This window comes from Protopterus annectens, chromosome 6.part1 (assembly GCF_019279795.1).
Source record: "Protopterus annectens isolate FY-2018-M chromosome 6.part1, PAN1.0, whole genome shotgun sequence".
NCBI classification, from domain to species: Eukaryota; Metazoa; Chordata; order Ceratodontiformes; family Protopteridae; genus Protopterus; species Protopterus annectens.
The window spans coordinates 259,870,825-259,894,217 of NC_056738.1; the positions used below are offsets into that span (position 1 = coordinate 259,870,825).

General features: G+C 40.7%; 1 protein-coding gene across 1 annotated transcript in view; it reads left to right on the top strand.

Annotated features, from left to right (window-relative positions):
* Positions 1 to 1,379: 1,379 nt before the first annotated feature.
* LOC122805494 (transmembrane protein 151B-like) overlaps positions 1,380 to 23,393 on the top strand; it is a 434,629-nt gene continuing 412,615 nt past the window's right edge. The window contains exon 1 of the mRNA XM_044075686.1: positions 1,380 to 1,810. Coding sequence (XP_043931621.1) covers positions 1,751 to 1,810 — 60 coding nt within the window. The 5' untranslated portion in view covers positions 1,380 to 1,750. The remainder of the gene's footprint in view (positions 1,811 to 23,393) is intronic.

A 23,393-nucleotide genomic window follows, 5' to 3' on the forward strand; every position in this document is an offset into this window, starting at 1 on the left:
CATATCCTCTCTGTAACCACATCCATAAGCCGTATCTTAGGCCTTCCTCTTTTCCTCTTACCTGGCAGCTCCATCCTTAGCATCCTTCTCAAAAATATACCCAACATCACTCCTCAGCATATGTCAAAACCAACACAATCTTGCCTCTCTGGCTTGTCTCCAAACTGTCCAACCTAAGCTGACCCTCTAATATACTCATTCCTAATCCTGTCCATCCTTGTCACACCCAATGCAAATCTTAACATCTTTAACTCTGCCACCTCCAGCTCTGGCTCCTGTCTTTTCATCAATGCCTCTGTCTCCAACCCATGTAACATAGCTGGTCCCATTACCGTCTTGTAGGCCTTCCCTTTCACTCTTACTGGTAGCTATCTGTCACAAATCACGTCTGACACCCTTCTCTACCTACTCCCTGCCTGCACTCTTTTGTTTACCTCTCTTCCACACTTACCATTACTCTGAACTGTTGATCCCAAGTATTTAAACTCATCCACCTTCGTTACCTCTATTCCCTGCATCCACACCATTCCTCTGTCCTTCCTCTCATTCACACATATATTCTGTCTTAGTCCTGCTGACGTTCATTCCCCTCCTGTTTAGAGCATACCTCCACCTATCCAGGGTCTCCTCAACCTGTTCCCTACCCTCACTACAGATCACAATATTATCCACAAACATCATAGTCCAAGGGAACTCCTGTCTGATCTTGTCTGTTAACCTGTCCATCACCATTGCAAATAAGAAAGGGCTCAGAGCTGATCCTTGATGTAATCCCACTTCCACACTGAATGCATCCATCACTGCTACAGCAGACCTCACTACTGTCACACTGCCTGCGTATATAATCTATACTATATGCTGTACTTCATATAATATATAGATATTTATATATTTATCTATATTTATGCATAGATATAGATAAACATATATGTTAGATATTGTATACTGCTTAAGTCTCTGAACAAGTGGACAGATAGGTATTACTTAGACACACACACACACACACACACACACACACACACACACACACACACACACACACTATTAATCATAAACAACAAAACAATGAAAGCAGTATATTACTGAATTTTTATGCTCAAATGAAAACATTGTTTATTTAGCATGAAGAAGGTAATACACAGCTTTAGCTCATCATTTGCATTCCACTACCATAGTATTTTCAGGTTGACAATATAATATCATATCATAGCAGCCACAAATTATATGCGGCTTCTGACATAAACACAGCCACATGAGCTGAAGGCTTCACTTATAAATTATTCAGGAGTGAGAATTTTTACTTCAAAGTGTCTGACGTCAGCGCAGTGAAGCAGACAGGGTGGGGAAATGAAATGCATGTTTCATATGCGCACCTGAGACAGGCAACACAAAGAACCATCGGGCAAAGCAAACCTGAGAAAACATGCAGGCACGTACCATCAGCATGTAAAACTCAAACCATAGCTAATGCCATATAATGGATCTGCAAACAACAAAATGGACTGTGGCTCCTTGTGGTGTTGTGTTTGTTCTGCATCTTAAAATATTGTGATTATCACAAAGGAGATGACTGCAGATGCCGGTTTGCCTTCAGTCTCTCCTCCTGGCTACATCAATGTATGTCAGCATAAAGGAAATTCAACAACCTGGTGGTTTCTGTCTCCCAGCAGTCTGTAAATATGCCTGGACTCTTTTTAGATAGCCCTGCTGCATTTTCATATGAGTTGTGCCTTGCAGGCTAGTAAGAGCCATGCATGGAATAGCTGTGAATGGAGAAGCACCTACTCTGAATCAGGAGGGTCGAGAAGAGGTAAGAGATAATAACAAATATGAATTTCAGTGCCTCAGCCTCAGTCAAGGTGATATGATTCCTATCATAGCATTTCTTTGGAAGGTTGGTTATGCAGTGATTTGCTTTACTGTCCTGCTGATCTGTTTCACAGCTCATACACTGTGGTATTTCTAACTCACTATAATCAATACCAGTGATGTATCTAGCAATTCAAATTACATTTTAAATGTGAAACAGCACTAACCTCTTCTGTACTGTCTCACCTTGTGAATTTGATTAGACTTTTCTATGCCATCACCAGATTTTTTTTGGACCTTTGGAAAGGTTCTGCAATGCAGTAAAACAGTACTGTACATTAGCTACTGCTAACATGAGATAGTTATTATGTGTATGGGGCTTGGGGGGTGTAGGCAGCAAAGAGTGAAAAGGATGTCAGGACCATCTGGCTAGGAATCAGATTACACAAAGAAATCCAGCTATTTGTCTCTTAGGTTGTCATTGTAAAAATGTTCCCTTTTCTCCCTGTTCTCTCTTTCTGCCCCCTCTCATCTCTTTGTAAAGGCTCACAGCTTTGAACTGCAATGCTTGCTTGCACATTCATTTATTCACTTGCACTCTAAACTGCTGTAGAAAAAAAATCTCAAGAGACCTAGCTAAGCAACCAGCAAAGCTTATATATTTTATATTCTTAAGTCCCTCATCACTGTTGCCTGGAATTATTTACTTCATACTTGCAATTCAGGTGTGCCCCCATCCATACTAAAAGATCTGTATTATGAATAACAATAGTGACAATTCCATTTTAAGCAAAAAGTATCTCACATTTAAAAGGAACAAACAGCACATCACCTTAACAAAAAAATGATAATAACAATGGCCTTGAGTCCAAGCATATTATTTTAACCATCATTTCCTAATGGTTCACCACTCACTTTGGGACTTCTATATAAAACTGAAAAATGCTGAATTAGATTTTATTACACACACTGGCCTAAGAGGAATCAAACAGTTTTACTCCATTTTTAGTGCTGGATTTAGGTGTGGCAGGGGAACGCAGAGTTTTGTGTGGCTGTTTGTTTACGTATGTAAGTGGAAACCATTCTAGTTAGCATAAGACCACCCCCAGTGGGAACTCGGCAGGAAAGAATCAAACCCACATGACTGCAGGTATGCTGACTGTTGCGAGGGCATTGATTCACATAATAAATTGGCAGAAATCCATATTCTGTAATTGCACTGCCAGCACTGATTTCTTTTTTCTCACTACAACTGAAGGTGGAAAACAGGTCTCCTCACCTAAGCTAATGAATTGGAGTTTAAACCTTTAAAAAAGTGACATTTTATTTATTTTATTTTTTATTTGAACAACGTAATCACATGTGGCTGTTTCTGTTAAACAAAGGCACAGTGACTACTCTAGTCACACAAGAAATGTCAGCACTGAATACGTGACAAGGCACTGAACAGACCCCAATCAGCCTCATTAATTCTGTGGTCCGATGCATTCATTTTCAGCATACATTTACGTCACAGGGTAATGTCACAGCTCAGTTGTAACAGTGTGTGATAAACATATTCTTGAATGTGTTAGTGTGTTAAGACACAAATCCTACACTGTAAAATTAAAGATATGAATAACCTGTTTTCAAACATTGCAGCATACAGGAATGACAACATAAGTATTGAATAAGTATCATATTGGCAGACTCTTTCTCAGGGCATACATAGGAAAATCACATGACTGTATATGATTTATTATATAAAAGTACTTCAAGGCATACTGTAAGAGATATGGTGAAGTGACTGTGACAAAACATGCTCAAAAAGTTGTTTTATTTCTTATGTACTGGACCTGCAATTCTGAGTCAACTTTTTTTACTCATTTAAAGGTACATCACATTTACTCCTACATATATAATGGAATCTGTATCTTAAACATCAACTTTTAAGTAAACAATCGGCACTAAATGTGGTATCTGTAAGATGACTTGCAATTTTATATTCATCTCTGGTCTGTAGCCAGGCATACATATTATGCATGCCACAGCATATGCTTTTTAAAAAGTGTATTTATTTTGTTTGAAAAAGTGCTGTAATTTAATTTTTGGGAGGAAAATGTGTATATTTATTGTGATACATAGTTTTATATTTTGTTATTTTTTTCCATAATGCATAGTTGATTAACTGGTTTCTTGAATATCCCTACAATTTCTGAAGTTGGAGGACAACACTTATGGAAGAAGGGGCTACATTTTGGTCACTGGCATGCAGTTCCAAAAAGTGTGGCTACACCCATGAATTTCCTGTTGCAATATTTTATATAGTTGAATATATGTGACTGCATTATTTAGAGTAGACCAAATGTTTATATAGCTATAAGTATGTCAGAACAACTGAAGACCAAGAAGATATGTGGGAGGAAATCTTTTACTGGCAGGAACTGGGTTTTTTTTTTTTTTGGCCTGATTTATGTGTAATGGTGCATTGCAAGATAATGTTCTTTATAACAACCATACTATAGTGCAGGCACATATGAGGTCAGTGCATTCATACCCAGGAACATGAAAAATCCTATTTATTCATCTTAGTTTTATAGAAAAGCCTTTTGCTAATTAACATGTGCGCTTATAAGCCTGTTGACTGCAGGCTTGTACTATATTTATGTAACTCAACAAAGTCAAAAAATCTTGGTCTGAGTTCTCTTAGTGATGTGGTTTATATTATAAAACAAGAAGTACTGTAGACATGCTATCTAGTATGCTCATATCAGTAACCTCTAAAGAACCAGGTTCAGGTTAAATGCAGTAAGGCTAAATTAAACTTCCTTTGGCCTTTAGGGATAGATAGTTTAGGAAACTGAGGACTCATTGGGTTTTGATGAAAAAAGCCTTTCGATTAACATAAGTTTGGTGAATTGGCATTAACTTCTTTGCAAAGATATCTTTACCTCTGAATTATTCAAGAGTGGTGCTTACAACAACTCTCACCTTACATGGACTTTGGACGTTTTTTTTCCTCTTCTTACAAAAACACTCCGTTTTCTTTTAATTTCTTTTTATTTTCTGAGTTTCTTTGTAATCATATTGTTTTGCAAAATAGTCTCATCTGGGTGGATTTCAGTGCATTAGATTTGGTTTGTTGACATTCATACATTAGTTTCGTTCATTTCTCTGCAGTAATTCAAAAAAGAGACGGTAGAAGAAATACAATTATAATTAAGAAAGCCAGTGCAGTGACATAGAGGGATAAAGCCCTGACTGCAGCTCAGATCATCTGGTTTCATTTAATGTCTCAGGCATCTGAATAGCTGGCAGGGAAGGATGGCTGTGCCCATCCTGAGGAGGAGTCGAGCACTCACTTGGGCGCACCTTGGAGACAATCCATGTCTCAGGCCATGGACATGCAAGGGCACATTATCCTTTAGGGAAATAGGTGGGGGGTTTGGAAAAGTTGCCACAGAGGCAGGGCAATATGCCAGTGCTTCCCCATTGCATGTCTTGCCCTGGATATAAGAAGTGCATATGGAGGAAGGGAAAGGTTAGGTCTTAAAACAAAAACACGCTCCAGAAACATGCTGCAGCAAGGATATCAATCTCCTGGCCAGCTCCAAACATGGGTTATGTATAGCCTGGTGGGTACTTAAGCAGGTTTAGTAGACCTGTTGAATGAGGAATGGAACTGGTGGCATCGGATGGTCAGCTGCAGGATGCCATGAAGAACTCAACAGATACTTGATAAGCTATTGATTATTAACAAATACCTTCTTTTTTTCATTTTTTTCCAGCCTTGCAAGAATGCAAAATGTAAGACTTGATGACCCTGTTGCCTTTTCAAGCAAATATTTATTTTCATATTATACTACTTCTTTGAAGTTAAACTTCTCATATATCCCATGAATCATCTACCCCGTATATATCTTGAATCATAATTTTTTATGTCGAGAGATAGTACAACTGAACATATCATAGTATCATATTAAATACTAAGCTATCACCCAAATGGGCCATTTTTAAGTTTAGCATAATCCCCAATAAAATGTAATAGATTTTGGTACCCAAGGGTTTTGAGGGGTATGTATACTTGAGCATAGGTGGCCAGGCATTTACAAGCATAATCTCTCCAACAGAGATGCAGGTGCCAGACCAAGAATATATTTATGGTTTCCCATCTATAGATCCAAGTTTTGCTTGAAAAAGTGCAGGGATGAACTCTGATTCACATGGATGGGAGGCCTGTTTCAGAGAAGGGGGACCGTCTGAGACACATACCTGTCCCTCCAGCAGGTCTGTTTATGTTGCAGGCAAGGTTTAAGTCCCTGGATTGGGTGCTTCTGATGCTATTTGTTTTACAGATGCACAACAGGTCCATTAAGAATGGATCAGAGGATACTTTGTAGAACAGGCATAGATCATCCCTCAGCAGACAGTAGGAGGCAGAATATAATTACAAGGCTTTGAGGCCATCCACACAGGACTTGTTTTCTACGCTGTTTATTTTTTTTGTGAGGAATCTCTGAGGATGGTCCAGCTGTTGCATATGCTTGGCCAGGTGCAGTCCAAATGGAGCACTGTACTCAATGACTGGTGTTATGAGAGCAGATTACAATGGAAGAATGTCAGATTTGGATCTAGATGTCATACCCTTGCTTATAAGTTCTGCAAAAGAATAATTTCCTCACTACAGTAAACACATGATGCTCGGGTGGCCACGGTGGTGCAGCAGTTAGCGTTGTCGCCTCACAGCAACAGGTTCCCTGGTTTAATCCTTGGCTGGGGTGCCTTCTGTGCAGTGTCTGTATGTCCTCCCTGTGGTTGCGTGGGTTTCCTTCGGGTGCTCCGGTTTCTTCCCATATCCCAAAGACATGCTGTAGGTGGATTGGACACTCTAAATTGGCCCTAGGTGTGAGTGCACGTGTGTGTGTGTGTGTGTGTGTGTGTGTGTGTGTGTGTGTGTGTGTGTGTGTGTGTGTGTGTGTGTGTGTGTGTGTGTGTGTGTGTGTGTGCCTTCTGTGGAAGGTTGGGCACCGGGCTGGCAACTCGACACCATAAAACTCCACTGCCAATCATTAGCGGACAGGTGATCCGCTGTGGTGACCCCTAACCGGGAAAAGCCAAAAGAAGAAGAAGTAAACACATGATGCTCAAATACTAAATCACTGTCTACACACAATCCCAAATCCCTAACTACAAAGTCTACTCTTAGAAGTATACTGTCAATGTAGTAGTGTGCTGGGGTGGCCATCTTTCCAAAAGATATCATAATGCGCTTTTTTGAAATTGAGTTTTAGACCATAACTCTGGCACCAGTTATTAGTCTGTGTCAGGACTTCTTAGAGGATATTTGTGACTTGGGGGAATTCAATGACTGTACCCAATTTGCAGTCATCTGTAAACTTGGTCAGCTAGAGGTCAGAGAAGTAGATGTCAAACTGGAGCAACCCCAGCACTGAACACTGAGATGCTCCACTAGTAACTGTCCTTTTTGTGGAGGAATCATCCCCATATTCTAACTTCTTGGATCCTGTCTCTAAGCCAGCTGGCAATCCAGTGAGTGATGTAGGGGTTTATATCTAGTTTAATGAGCATTTCTACAATGCCAAAGTGGGGTATTGTGTCAAATGCTTTGGCCACATTGAGACAGGCAATATGCAACATTTTGCCCTTTGTGATGTACAGTTAATGGTTTACTATCAAAACTCTGAAATGCATTCCATTGAAATGCAAATGCAATGAATCATAACACTGCAATTCATGTATACCAAAGCCCCTAATGTCGAATCTGCATATCAGTATGTGAATTTGACATTAGTGGACATGAATAACATGCACTCCTACACTGCGCTATCCATCACTTTAAGATTTTGCAGGGGGCAAAGCCCCGGCACACCTCCCATGGGGAAGGGCTGCACCCCCCCCACACCCCCTGCATAATATATATTCTAACTCCAAGATCATACTACAGTGGGGAAAAGGGTAAAATTCCCGATCCCCACTGTACCAAGATCTCTAGGTCAATGACCAAACTCATGTTTGCGAATGCACCAGGCATTCGATCAAACAAACTTCGCACAAGAGGTGAATTCGCAACATGGTTCAACAAAATAACATTCGACAGCTTGTGGTTGCCAAAATTGCCATCAGCAATTTGACTGTAAACCACAGTTAATATCCCACTATTCTGCCACCAAATAATGTCACGTCCCCTACTATCCCGAGTAACTAAGGAGCTTCAATCCTCACTATTGACTCCACTGTGAAACTGTCATTTAAACAGGAGTAATATTTATTTATTTATTTATTTATTTGTTTGGCATGTGTTTACATTACCCTAACAGCATAACAGGAACATACTCTATAATCTGGGTCTGGGACTGTATTCTTCTGCCTACCCCTAATGTAATTCCTTATTACACACTCCAGAGCAATGTGTCCCAGTTTAAGACCTATGACACACTCACACTTAAATAAATTAAATCTCGCATATCCAAACACTTCTGGGAAAGCCTGACACAGATTTTCAGCTGTGTCCCTTCCCCAAAATAATAAGGTAATGAACTGCCACCAATCAGAGAGTCTTCATGCCATTCCAAAGGGGTGTCCAGTTATGAAAATGATATCTTAAAACAAATAGTAGCAAGTAACTCAAGCAGCCAATCTTTTGTAGTGACCCTGGGAAATCAAGTATAAGCACTCTCAAATCACTAAAAATCACTGATTGACAGGGCACAATGGAGGTTAATAAAAATATTTAATATTGAGCAAAATGATTAAAAATATAAAACAGTAATTTCCAATAAACAAACAGAGCTCAATCACCAGAATAATGAAATTAATACTGAAAGATAGAAATCCATCCTTTAGAAAAACTTTAACTGATCTAACTGATTAGTTGTAATTTTCCTATATGACTAAAGAACACTGTCCCTGATCTAAACTAAATTACTACAACAGGGCAAAGGCAGACTTACAGTTCTTGGTGAGTTCTTTTGGTTATCCACTGCACAGTACATTTGCCACTGGCTGTTAACTGACAATAATTGACAACTGTAACTGACTACCAACTACTGGCTGTTAACTGTCTTCAGCAGGATCTTTTACAGACTAGCCTTACTGCCACAACTTTTCTCGTTCTAATTTTCATTTTATATTTTGAAAATCAACCAACAGCTGTTTTCTAAAGGTTCCTTCTTGTCTTTCGGCTTCTGACAGTAACACATAGCAACTGTCAGCATTGCACTGATATCATCTGCAGATCAAGTGAATCTGAGATAGTTTGCCTTTAGAATCTTTCTTCACAAACATGTGCAGTTAGAAATGTAAAAGTACACTGTTCAAGTCTTTAAAACATTCTGTACAAATAGATTATAAATCAACATGTAAGGACTTACTTATAATGTCATAGCTAGTCATTCTGGCATATAATACACAGGTTAACCTGAAATTATATACAAAAACTCAGCCAAACATGCTAGCACAAATAACAGTGCCTAATTTCTTACCACCCTCATCCATTGTTTTGGTGATCATCTTAAAAAAATCCACCACATTGAGTAGGCAAGACTTACCCTTCACAAACCCGAACTGCTTTGGGTCCAATGTTTGTAGGTTACTTGTGTTGTCATTACAATATCCATGATTATTCCACCAATATCTTTGCATATCAAGCTAGCTAGGCTTATGGATTGTTAATTCCCAGGGTCCATGAATGGCCCACCATTCTGAATCAAGGTGACAGTTGCAATTCTCCACTCATTTGTCATAAAGTTTGTTTGGAAATTGTGATTATGTAGTGTTCCTAGTGGTCCTGATAGTTCATGTTTCATGCTATTAATGAGGCATCCTATGATGTTATTAGGACCCATTGATGCAGTGTTCTTGGCCTTTGAGAGCACCTTGAACACCTGCTCTCTAATAATAGATGGGGAGTTATGGATGTGGATATTTTCTGAGGGGCATCTGTCAGGGGAAGGGGGCTAAAACTCCAGCTAAATTTGTCAGCAAGGTGGTTTGCTATATCTTCCAGCTTCATATAGGTGACATCATTTGCAATCAGTTTGGTACATTGCTGTGTATTGCTTTTGAGGTTACAAACATAGCAGAAGAATGCTTTGAGATTTAATTTTACCTCAAAATTGGCTTTGGTGGACTTTATTAGCCCCATGAGTTTGCTTGTTTAGGTTGATGAGGGATTTTTTTTACCTTGCTGTGCATTGCACCTCCTATTTTTGCCATAAATTTTCTTATTTTTTTATTATACAACTTACTGATTTTGGAATCTATCAAGACGGCTTGTTTTTTTGAGTTGACCCTGTGCTTAATCCAAGTAGGTACATCTGTCTCTGTGCAGCTGTTAACATGATTATACAGGGTATCTGTGACCTTTCTCCCATCCCCTCTCTCTAAACAACAACAAACCATTCACAACCCAGCCTGCGGGCAATCAATTCACCTTGAAAAAGAAACCATCCTAGACTGGATACTCACCAACCATAATCCTTGAAACGTATTCTCTGGACCATTCCAAATGAATCCTCAGCGATCCCCTCATCACTTATATGTGGTAAAATGTAAAATGAACTCCCAAACAACAGGAGTCCTAGACTGGAGGAGCACCAAAACCTTTTGACCTTGCTAGCTTCCGAATGAGCTGCAGTCCTATAACTGGTCAACCCTTATCACCTCCCCGCTAGAGAGGACCCTAAATTTTCTTTTACACATTGATCTCAAATATACTTTCACATGCCCCCCTAAGCCAATCAAAAAAAAAAAATAAATAGCACCATGGCTAAGAAAAAGACTCTATATCAAAAATCCATCAAAAAAAAGCATGGAATAAATGGCGTGCTACCAAGACACCTAGACCCAACAACCAGAACAACAACAAAAAAAAAAAACAAAAAAACACATCTTACCTGACAAAAACTTACAAATAAAAAAACTATAACAAAAACAACTAAAAGTTTCAAAAAATACTTAAACAAACTAACTCATCCATCCATTAACACCAGCTGACCCACACCCACACCCACCAGACCAGAACACCTTTAAAACTTACATCCTTTCAGTCCTTTTTATTGATATTTATCCTTCCTCCTTTTTTATACAATCTACTCCCACTTAGCTCACCAACAATCACTCCCCCTCCCAACTCCAACATACAACAATCCTGCCTGAGTTTCGTATCGTCCACCTTACTAAGGAAACCTTAGTTGCGCTGACTTCCCCTTAAAAGGCAAAATAAAATAGCCGACCCTGCTGCAGAGACCTACTTGCTACATTATTTCATCCAATCTTATCCATTGATATCAAATCCTTCTTGATCATTCTAATCAATTAATTAATTCTTAAATAAATTACCCCTCACCAGTTTATTTCATCACCACTAGCATTTTATCATGAAACCCATAAAATTTTAACTCAAATGTATTCTGAAAAAACAATGTAATAGCCATTTTATCCAACCAGTACATCACTGTACTAATCTTCAGAACCTAGGCTGATGGAATTACCCCCCTAATCTCTCACAGCAGCATAGTTATAGTGCAAAACAAATCTCTCTCAACTGACAACATCCTGATCTGAGTGATTAATCACCCCTAACACAAAATCTAAAAATCTTTAGATCATTTAGATAATATTTGCTCAGATAGTCAACCCAAATCAAATCAGCATTCTCTGTTTTGTTTTTCAACACAACAGCGTCAAAGATGGAATTCTCTTCCACCTAGTCTCACCACTTCCACCTTCAAGAAAGGCCCCGACTAATTCTCTCCCACCCCTCCTCGCACTCAAACTCTACCAGCTAATCCAATTTTCCCCATCCATTTCCACAGGAATATTACTTTTCTTCCTATTGGGTTAAATTTTTTCTTAAGCAACTAACAAAAGAAAATCTTGTCTTTTTTTAAAATTATATTGTAATTCTTGTGTTTCTTTCTCATTAATATTAACTGTATGATCAACAACTGTAGCGCGTTATTGTTTGTATTTATTGTAAGCTTTTGTACTTATTTGTATTTTCTCCCGGCCTCCGCTGCTTTTTTGGACTATTTGAGTTTTTCTCCCGGGGTCAACAAAAAAATGGACATGTGTCCAGTCAATTAATAAATAAAATTATGCATAGGCAACAGAGTTATTAGAGTTTGAAGAGGCTTGACAATTTGTTAGGATATAACTTATAGTAGGATGTTTACCCTAGACTAATTCATCAAATATTTCAGGGTTAGCCTGTGACCCTAGTTTTATCTTTACTTCAAAGGAGACAGCTTTGTCATCTGACCTGACTAGGGAGGAGATTACACTAGGGAGGGTTCAACATTCTGCCGTGTTTGTGAGGACCAGGGCAAGGATTTTTGTGCCCCTCATGAGTGTACAGACTAACTGACCAAGGTGTTTGCATTTACAAAGTCCAGGAATCTTTGGGCCTACATGTTACATGTCATATATGATTCCCAGTTTATATTGGGGTAGTTAAAGTCACCCACGAGTATGGTGTTGGGTTGAATGGGGAGTGTCTGTAGTACATTTATATATTATGGCTTTCCTGGGTCATATGGGGGGGGGCTATAGCTTACAAGGATATGGCATGAGATTTTGTCTAAGTTAATTTGGATGTGGAGAATCTCAATCAAGTCATACTGGTGGACCAGCCTTGAGGTGTGTTTTTTAATGTAAATAGGGACTTCTCCATTTTTTGTCTTTTTATGTGCAGTAGTTGATCTAAATGTGTGGAAGGGATTGTAGCCCTGCACTGCCAGATTGCTGCCTATGGCTTTGAACCATGTCTCAGTAACTGCACAAATGTTTACATTCTCCAGGATGAATTGAACTTGCATGGAGTAGAGTTTCTTGCTTATACTCCTACCATTAAGCAGTAAAACCTACTGATTTTCCTGGGCTGGTTTAACTGTGTTTGTAGGTTTATCAGGTTGGAGGGAACACATGCAGACCACTGCCTGACAAAGCTGCATGGTCTGTTGACCATATCCTCTCAGGCTGACAAATGACACCATACTCTAAGCCACTTGTAAAAGTCAATTATTTTCTGTTCATATTGTGGCATCATACTTTTGAAGGTAGAATGCTGCTCAGTGCTAGGCTTATACTGGCTTGGGACACATAGTCCTGCCATACCTCTCTTCATGTAGTCCATGGAGGTAGGTCTTAGGTTGTTTATGCCCATATCGACTATGACTGAGTCATACTGGTACTTGTGGTTCAATAAGTGCAAGTGTGGTCAAACGGGTCCTCGCCCTTGAGAGACAGCTGACCATGACTCTGTCTTAACTTAGCCTGGTGAGTGAGACATCTGTGTGTCTCAAAAATGGAGTCTGCTATGTATAAAATATTGTACTGTATTGTGGTGTGTTTATGGGCTTAGAAATTGAGACGCCATAGGACATGGTCATATGTGTTGTGTCAGGTGTTGATTCTGTGGAATACCCTTTAAGTTGCTGAGGATACTTTTGCTTTTCCTTCTGAAATGTCTGGGAGATCTTTGTGCTTTAGCGAGATTACATTTAAGAGCCTCAGCATAAGTGCCTACGTGTCTGATCTACACTGTGAGAGGTGGGTATAGTGTGTGTGTGTGTTACTGACAACATGTTTGTTATTAAAAGTGCTTGCATGTGAGAGTCTTGCCTCCAGTGACATTATATAAATGCATTTTTCACACACAGTATCAGTTCAAGAAGTAAGTGGTTGTCAGTGAATATAAGACAGTTGCTATATCGCCTCAAGATGCCATATCCACCAGGCTGGCTGCAGAGATAGCAGGGAAATACATGTCCATGGCAATGGATCCTTATTTCTTGTTCTACAAGAGGGTGGTACAGGATGGGTTTAGAGCTGGTCAGCTTGATTTCTGCAAGAATATAGACTACAGTCTGGATTATCAAAGACTAAACTTGTGGAGGGTGCTCCTCAGTGCACAAATTACTTCCATTAGAAAAGCAGTCACAGGCCTTTCTAATGTAAAACCACAGTACAGCTAGCCCAAAGTGAACTCAAACAGGACAATCAAACAAACTAGCTAGGAACACATGCACTTTTAAAATGACTGCAATGCAGAGAAACCAGTAGTAAGGTCAGTGAAATGCAAGGTCGTTTACAGGGATAACGACTGCACAAATGATTCAAAAATACAACGGCACCAGTACTCTTAAATATCATATAAAAGTGCAAAAATAAATTTATATTTTAATTTAGTACTTATCTGTGTTAGTTTGGGCTGCACTGGATATAAACCCAGGGTTGGTGAGCTCTGTGGAAATAAGCCAGGAACTATGCAAACAAATCAGATTTATACAGGCAAAGAACACTGACTTAACCAAGTAAATAGCCTTCTGACCATTCAAGCAGTCTCATGTGAAGCCTTCCCGCATGATGTCCAGCTCAGACAGATCAGGTCACCCGCTTCTCCCACTATAAAAGCATTCCCAAGCCTCCTTAATGTAAAATCACTGTACAGCTAGCCCATAGTGAATTCAAGCAGGACAAACAGGTTAACCAGAAACACACTTTTACAATGCATACAATCCCAGGAAACCAGCAGCAAGGTCAGTGAAAAGCAGGGCCCTTTACAGCAATAAAGACCAGAAAAATACAATAAATAATTCAGTAAAATGAAGCTTTTAAAGTTGTTGCTGGCATTGCTACTGGTGCAGGTTTGGAGAATAATTTCTATAGCCCAAGTATGGGCTGTCTACATCCTGCTTATGTTTTTTTTTTTTTTTTGATACTGAGCTCCCCAAACTATGCAAAAATTTTACTACATGAGGCTATAATTATTTTTCTGTGCCTATGATGCCACTCCTAGTTTTAGTCTAGCTTTTCTTTTTCTATCTCAGATCACTTACTAACCTTAAAAAACATTCAGTAAAGACTGCAAGAAATATTTAACACAGGTAGAGTCTTTGCTGTGTAATGCGTTAAACCTCCTGTAGTGGAGGCCCATGGCATATATGCAAATGGCCTTTTAAGAACATACAGATGTTTCAGCTACATGGCCCTTTTTAATTTGGTGCTGTAACTTCTCCATTCTTCTCTGTTATATTTAGACTTTCTTGCCAAATCATTTGTCTTTCCTCATTGTTTCCACCCTGTTTTATGTATCAGTCTTAGTTACACAACATTTCATCAACAAACACACAGTCTGTATAGCAGGATGACAGTTTCTGGCCTCTGAATTTATTCTCCTTTTGTGATCATGCTTCAAACTGTCTTCTCCTAGCTCTAGGATTTTACTTAAGATTGTTAAAAAGGTTAGTCAGTGGTATTACTAGCTCTCCCCCCACATCCCTTCATGCCCCACTGCCTTGCACACCTTTACTTGTTTGAGTGGTGTCAGGGTTCTTTCATCTGTCAATGAACTGAAATTAATGGTTTCATTTGGTAAATCACACCTCTCATGTTTTCCCAAAGAGTAAGCAAAGCATTCATTTAGCAGCTCTTATTATTGTGTCATCTTTTTCTGACCTCTAATCCATTTATTTAGCTATATTATTCCACTCTTATTTTTTCTTAGTTTAGCCTTAAGACTGCCTCTCCTGAATCCTTTGAATTGAATTGACATTGTCCTGTTTCCTTATACATTCATCATCCAAATGCTGTGCGCCTATAATAACTTTTTTACTTAGCCTTACTCAAGAAATATAGTGTCTTTTTTATAAGAAAAGATAAGATTAGATAACTTTGTCATTGCACAAGTAAACAAAATTTGTAGCAATCCTCCATAGGTTCATAGGATGATACTAGGCTATTGGCACGGGGGCCCTTATAAGCCTAGCCAAGAATTTTGTCCATGTTCCCTAAGTCAACACCTGTTTCCCCTGTCCAGCAGGGACACAGGTGGGATCCCAGGGGTATATTTTCAGTTTCCCATCCAGTCATCCAGGTTTCTCTTAAAGAGGGCTAGAGAGGTACTCTGCTTGACATGGAGAGGGAGTCTATTCCACAGACGGGGGAATCTTTGGGACACAAATCTATCCCGCCAACAAGTTCTATTAATGTCACAGACCAGGTTAAGCCTGTGGGTGTGGGTTGCGCAAGTGGAGTTTGTCTTACGGATATGCAGCAACTCCATCAAGACTGGGTCTGAAATGGCCTTGTATGCCAGACACAGGTCACCTCTGAGCAGTCTGTATGAGACCGAGTAGAGGGACAGGGCTTTTAGCCTATCTGTATAGGATAGGTGTTTGAGACTCCAGAGTTTCCTGGTCAGGAACTTCTGTGGTCTCTCCAACTGCTGCATGTGCTTGGCAAGGTACATGCCGAAGGGGACATTGCACTCGATAATGGGTCTGATAAGGGAGGAATACAGGGATTTTATGACCTCCTTGTTCCTGGATGAAATACCCTTATTTATGAGGTGGGCCATGTAGAAAGCCTTCCGTACAATGGAGGCAACGCGGTGGAAAAAAGTCAGGTTGCTATCAACCTGGGTGCCCAAGTTCCTAAAGACTGATTGCATGCTTAGTACATTGTTATTAATGTGATCATTCATGGGGATGACATTTTCCCCAAAGGGGATAATGATGCATTTCTTGGCATTCAGTTTGAGGCCATGTTTCTGCCACCAGTCATTAGTTTGGGTAAGGCCCTCTTGGAGGATGTTCACATCACTAGGGGAATTTAAGACAGTGCTCAATTTGAAGTCATCTGCAAACTTGGTCAGTCACAGACCACTGGTTTTGGCTTGCACCTTAGAAAAGTATATCCCAAACAGTAGAGGCCCCAAGACCGATCCTTGGGGTACACTGCTCTTTATGGGTCTACTACTAGAGGTGGCTTCCCCTACTTTGACTGAGTGGGTTCTATCAATGAGCCAGTTAGTTACCCATCTGGTAACATACAGGTTGCTGCCTAGCTGGAAGAGTTTATCTATTATGCCCGAGTGGGGAATAGTGTCAAAGGCTTTGGCTAGGTCAAGGTAGGTGGTGTGAACCATCTTTCCCTTGTCCATGGCTTTGGTGACTGTTTCAAAGAAGTCGACCAAGTTTAACAGGCATGATCTCCCTTTGACTAAACCAAACTGTGTGGGGTCAAGCATTTGGATGTTGCCAGTGTCCTTGTTTATAAGGTCCATGATAATGCATTCCATGGCCTTGCAGATCAGGCTAGTTAGGCTGATGGGCCTATAATTGCCTGGGTCAGTGGACACTACACCTTTGTGCAGAGGAATGACAGTGGCCATCCTCCATTCCGCTGGGATGAAGCTGGTGCTCAGGCTTTGGTTGAATAGGGTGTCTAATGGAGCTGAGACCTCATGCCTGAGTTCATGTCGGATACAGCCAGGGATGTATTGGGTCCCATGGAGACTGTATTTTTTTGCCTTTGAGAGGGCATTAAGGACCTGCTCCCTGGTGATGAGGGGAGGGGCAGGTGCAGGGGATGTCCTGGTTTACTGATGGGGGGATAGGGAAGTGAAGTTTTCACTGAACCTGTCTGCCAGCAGGTTGGCTATATCTGTGGTGTTTGCATATGTGGTGTTATTGAACAACAGTTCAGATCAGATTTGGGTGTTGCCTTTCAGATTGTGGACATATGTGAAGAAGGCCTTGTGATTGTCCTTGGTGAATGTGGCCAATTTCGACTCAAAGTTAGCCTTAGAGGATTTCACCAGTGATCTTATTTGCTTCTTCATACAAAGGAGATATTGTTTGCAACTTGGCACCTGCTCCTTCTTGGCCCTGGACAGCAATTTTTTTTTCATTCTATTATAGAATTTGTTTATTGCTGCTGTCCACCAGACAGGTTTATTCTTCCTTGAGGAAGATGATTTGGTCCTGTCAGGTATTGCTGAGTCCATACAGCTATGTGGGTACTCATATAGTTTTTTGGTGTAGGCTTCAACATTGGTGCTAGTTCCAACTGAAGGGATGGTGGCTGTGAAGCTGCTTACACCTTCTCTGAGGAGATTTTAGTCAGCTTTGGAAAAGTTATTTCATTTGACCCTGACAAGTGGGGTCAGAGGAGATGGTGACTTCAAAAGTGGTCACTTTATGGTTGGATCTTACTAAGGAGGATGACACTGTGGGAGTGATACAGTGGTTACTCCTACAGTGCATTCACATATAATAAACGTGAATAAATTAGAGAATACAATACAGTACCAAGCAATACAATATAATACAATGAATGCAGTAAACAACTAAGTTATTGCTCTTGGGTATATTGTAAATGAAAGGAATTCAGTAAGGTGCACAGCAATATAAGCATAATGCCTTATAGTGCAAATGGCTATTATCTGTACTCAGTGTGAGTATTTAGCATCATTCAGTTCACTTATGCCTCTGGTATAGAAACTGCTCTTAACTCTGTTTATCTGAGATGGAATGGACCCAAACCATCTGCCTGAAGGCAGCATTTCAAACAGGTGATGTTCATGGTGATAAGGGTCTTTCAAGATGTTGGTTGCTCTGCTGAAACAGTGAGAGGTGAAGATTTCCTCCAAAGAGGGCAGTGAGCAGCCAATGATGTTCTGGGCAGAGTTAATGATTCTTTGAAGGGTCTTCCTGTCTGCCACCAAGTTGTTGGCATACCAAGTCAAATGCAGTATGTCAGAACCCATTCAATAAAACAGTAGTAAAAAGGTACTAGTAGCTTCTCCTGCAGGTTGTTTTTCCTGAGGATCCTCAGGAAATGGAGTCTCTACTGTGCCTTATTAACTGCCTTCTTGATGTTTATAGACCAAGAGAGATCTTCTGCCACATGTATACCCAGAAACTTGAAAGTAGGAACCCTTTCCACACAGTCTCCATTGACATATACTGGGTTGTGATCTTATAGGTTCATAGGTTGGTACTAGGCTAGTGGACCTAGGGCCTATACAAGCCTAGCCAAACAATTCCTCAGATATTTCTTCCTACAATATTTACTTCCCTGGACTCCTGTCTAGCAGGGCAAATGAAGTGATCCCCGGGGTGAATTTTCTATCTCCCATCCAATCGTCAATGTTCCTTTTGAAGAGGGCCAAGGAGGCGCTCTGCTTGACATGTATGGGCAGTCTATTCCAGAGTATGGGGAGTCTCTGGATCAGAAACCTATCCCTCCAGCATGTTTTGTTCATTGTGATGACAAGGTTTAGATCCCTAGAACATGTGGCTCTGATGGATTGGGATTTCTTTCCCTCCAGTACAACTCTTTTGAGTGTGTACCTTTAACTCCTAGTGGGTGTGGCCTGAGCCTTTAAAAATTAAGTTAGCACCTTACAATTCTAATACATACTCATAGATAGAGGTCAGATATCAATGCAGTTGTGTCTGCCATCATGTATACTTCAAGATAAAATATTCTGATACCCTGTATGTAGCATGATTTTGGAATTATTAATGCAATATTAACAAGTAATATTTGACACCTAGAGGAGCAGTAGGAAGTGACTGCATATGCACCTGGAGGTGTCACTCGGATGTAATGAGTGGAGCATGTCCAACAGCTCACAGTTTGATATGGCCTTAGCTCACAGTTTGATATGGCCTTGTATGTTAAGCAGAGATCGCCTCTGAGTAGACGATATACCACAGAGTATAGCTGGTGTTTTTTTAGATGGTCAGCATACGGCATCTGCTTTAGGCCTGCGATTCTTTTGGTGAGGTATTTCTGCAGCCTTTCCAGTTGTTGCAGATGTCTTGTGAGGTACATACCAAATGGGGCGTTGTACTCTATAATGGGTCTAATGAGGGATAAATACAGTGGGATAATGACCTCCTTTTTTCTGGATGAAAAGCCCTTAGTGATGAGGTGTGCCACATAGAAGGATTTCCTGACTGTTGTGGCGATGTGGTTATCAAAAGTGAGATAACTGTCCACCTGTGTTCCTAAGTCTCTCATCACACTTTCAGTGTTTAGTGTACTGCCACCTATGTGGTAATTAATGGGTACATGGCTTTTCCCAAAGGGGATAACTATACATTTATTGGCATTAAGCTTGAGCCCATGGCTCTGGCACCAAGCATCTGTTTCTGTAAGGCCCTTTTGTAGAATATCCACATAATTTGGGGATTCAGTAATGGCTCCCAGTTTGCAGTCATCTGCGAACTTTGTTAGCTAGAGTCCCTTAGTGTTGGCCTGTACTTCAGAAAAGTAGATGCCGAACAAGAGCGGTCCCAGGACTGAACCCTGAGGTACTCCACTTGTCACTTGTCTGGAGCTGGATTTGGAGTCAGCTACTTTTACAGTCTGGGTTCTGTCAGTAAGCCAGTTGGTAACTCATTGAGTGATCTAGGGATTTATGCCCAGCTTAGTAAGTTTATCTATGATTCCAGAGTGGGGGATGGTGTGGAAGGCCTTGGCGAGGTCCAGATAGGCTGTGTGGACTGCCTTACTCTCATCCACAGCTCTGGAGATTGATTCAAGGAAGTCAATCCAGTTCAGGAGACAAGATCATCCTTTCATGAACCCAAACTGGGTGGGGTACAGTGTTTGAAGGTTACCAATGTCTTTGTTTATAAGTTCCATGATAATTCGTTCCATGCCCTTGCAGATCAGGCTTGTCAGACTGATGGGATGGTAGTTCCCAGGATCCAAGGTGGATCCCTCCTTGTGGAGTGGGATAACTGTAGCTTTGTGCCACTCAGTGGGCACGAAGCCTGAGGTGAGGCTATGATTAAGCATGACACTTAGGTGAGGTGCCAATTCATTTTGTAGTTCATGTAGTACACAGCTCAGCATGTCATCTGGTCCCATGGATGCTGTATTCTTAGCTTTGGAGAGTGCGGTTTCTACCTGTGTGGCCGTGATTACCAGAATTTGGCAATCTTTTGGTACTGAGATGGGCCCTTTAGGGGTTACAGGGGTGGTGAAGTTGGCACTAAATCTATCTGCCAGGATATTGGCAATATCCTTTGGATCAGTATATTTAATGCCATTCTGTTGTAGCTCAGAGCAGATCCGAGCATTGCCATTTATATTCTTGACATAACTGCAGAATGCCTTGTGGTTGTCTTTGGAATCTTTGGCAATTTTATTTTCGTAACCAGCTTTGGAGGATTTTATAAGGGATCTCAGCTTCATGCTGAGGCTGGTAAGGGAGTTTTTTGCATCCTGGGATTTTCCTCTTTTCTGCAACAGTTTCTTCTTTCTGTGGTATAGTTTATTTATGGCAGGGGACCACCAGATTGGTTTCAAGGAAAGCATCTTGGTTCTATTTGGAATGGCACAATTCATGCATGTGTGGATGTGCTTGTACAATGCCTTAGTTTAGAATTCCGCCGTCGAACTTTCAGCTCCCTTCTGCATGGGTGCCATGACGTTTGTCACTTCTGACTTCAGTAGCATGAAGTTGGCTTTGGAGAAGTTTTGTACGGAGGTTTCCTTACTGGGGGGGGTGGGGGTGGGATGTGGATGTCAAGGGTGATTTGCTTATAGTCAGACCTGACCAATGAGGAGGGTGACCACTGGTGTGGAGCATCTATCTCCCATGTTTGTAATTACCAAGTCTAGGATATTGGAGCCCCTGGTAGGACAATGGATTAGTTGATCCAGGGCGTTGGAATTTATGAATTCCAAGAACCATTGGGAAAAGATGTTGGTACCCGAGTAGTTTTCCCAGTTGATGGCAGGGTAGTTGAAATCACCCAGTATTAGGGTGTTTGGTTGTATCTTAATATTTTCCAGTATTTATAGAAAGGTGTAGTGAGAATCTTGGGGCATGGTGGGGGATCTGTAGCAAGCTACAGTTTGGACTGCAGTCTTACCTAGTGTTAGTTGCATCTAGAGAATTTCAGATGCATTGTGTTGGGCAACTAGCCTGGAGGTGTGAATATCCTTGGTGAATATGGACACTCCTCCAGTTTTAGTGTTTTGGTCTTGGTTTGATGACCGAAAAGTGTGGTAAGAGTTGTAGCCTGGTATTGCAGGGGTGCTCTCTGGAGTCTTGAACCAGCTCTCAGTTACTGCTCAGATATCGATGTTCTCCATTTTTAGGAGTGCCTCGAGAGAGTGCATTTTGAGGTTTAGACTTCTAGCACTGAGTAGCATTACCTTCAGATTTTGCATGCTTGTATCTGTTACAGTGGTGGTTTTGTCCTTTGAACCTTGCCTAAAAAAGGCACTATACAGGTGGCAAGAGCTTTAGCCAGTAACCTGAAACTGCTGTCTCATCACCTCCAGAAATCTATTATGAGTTCTTTTGTTTTGCCAGAGTTCAGGACAAGGTTGTTCTTATCATGCAGCCAGTGTTTGTACTTCATCTCTATATGCTGTCTCATCACCTCCTGAAATAAGTCCAACCACTGTGGTGTCATCCACAAACGTAATGATGATACTAGTAGAATGAGAGGGGACACAGTTGGGGGTGTAAAGAGTATACAGAAGGGTGCTCAACACACAGTCTTGTGGGACACGAGTGTTTAGCCTGAGAGTGAAGGAGAGGCATACCTCTCAACCTCAGAGCAAGAAATTTGGACAAAGCTAAAAATAAAAGTGGGACAAAGGCCCAAAAATAGGGGCAATTTTTAAATATTGCTCTTACAAACATAGAAAATTGATAGAATAACAGGTTTTGCATTAGCATGAATTTTCTGAAGGATATGAAGTCTGAAATCCAAATGTCTGCCATTATACGTTCTAACTTCAATATACAATAATTTACCACTAATTTGCCAGAAAACCACAATTTTATGAAAAACAGACCAAAAATGTGAGGCCAAAATTTGGACATTCTGTGAAAATCTGTACAGTTGAGAGGTATGAGGTACTGTCCTAGTCTACCCATCTGAGGACAGTCAGTCAAATAGTTTTTAATCCAATGACAGGTAGGTTCTGGAACTCCTAGACCAGTGAGTTTTGCAACCAGATATCTGGGATAACTGTATTAAAAGCTGGACTAAAGTCTACAAAGAGCATTTTCACATAGCTCCCCAGCTGCTCAAGATGAGAAAGTGCAGTGTGTAAGGCAGTGGAGATGGCATCTTCCAAAGACCTATTTGCTCTGTAACAGTATGTGTCTGAGATAACTACGACACTGGCCTTGATGTGTCGCAAAGCCAGTTGTTCAAAACACTTTATGACGACTGGGGTAAGTGCCACTGGACGATAGTCATTGAGACTACTGATGACAGGTTTATTTGGCAGTAGAATGATCGTAGATGACTTCAGACAAGATGGAAGAACAGGTTGAATATCTTTGTGAAGACCCCACAGAGCTGGTTCATGCATTCTTTCAGCACCCATCCCATCAATCCATCAGGACCAGCAGCCTTTCTTGGATTAAACGCTTTGATCACGTCTTACCTCATGCTCTTGTACTGTGAAGGTATGGTTGTAGGATTGTAGGTTGTAGGCATAGGTTTTGCTTTTTTTTCGTAGGCTGGCAGTAAAAACAAAAAACTGAGTCTATGAGCTATTAATGAGTTGCTTCATGTAGCCTATGTGCTATGAGCTAGTCACTTAACTATTTATTTAACATTTATTTACTGGGAAAGTCCGACTTAGAATGAAGCCAATTTTCAGAAGAGACCCAGGGAGAAATGCTCCAGACGCATGTCTTTGTAATGTGGAAGGAAACCGGAGCACCCAGAGGAAACCCACAAGAATGCAGGGAGGACATGCAGACTCCACACAGAAGGTACTCCAGCCAAGAATTGAACTGGAGAACCTCT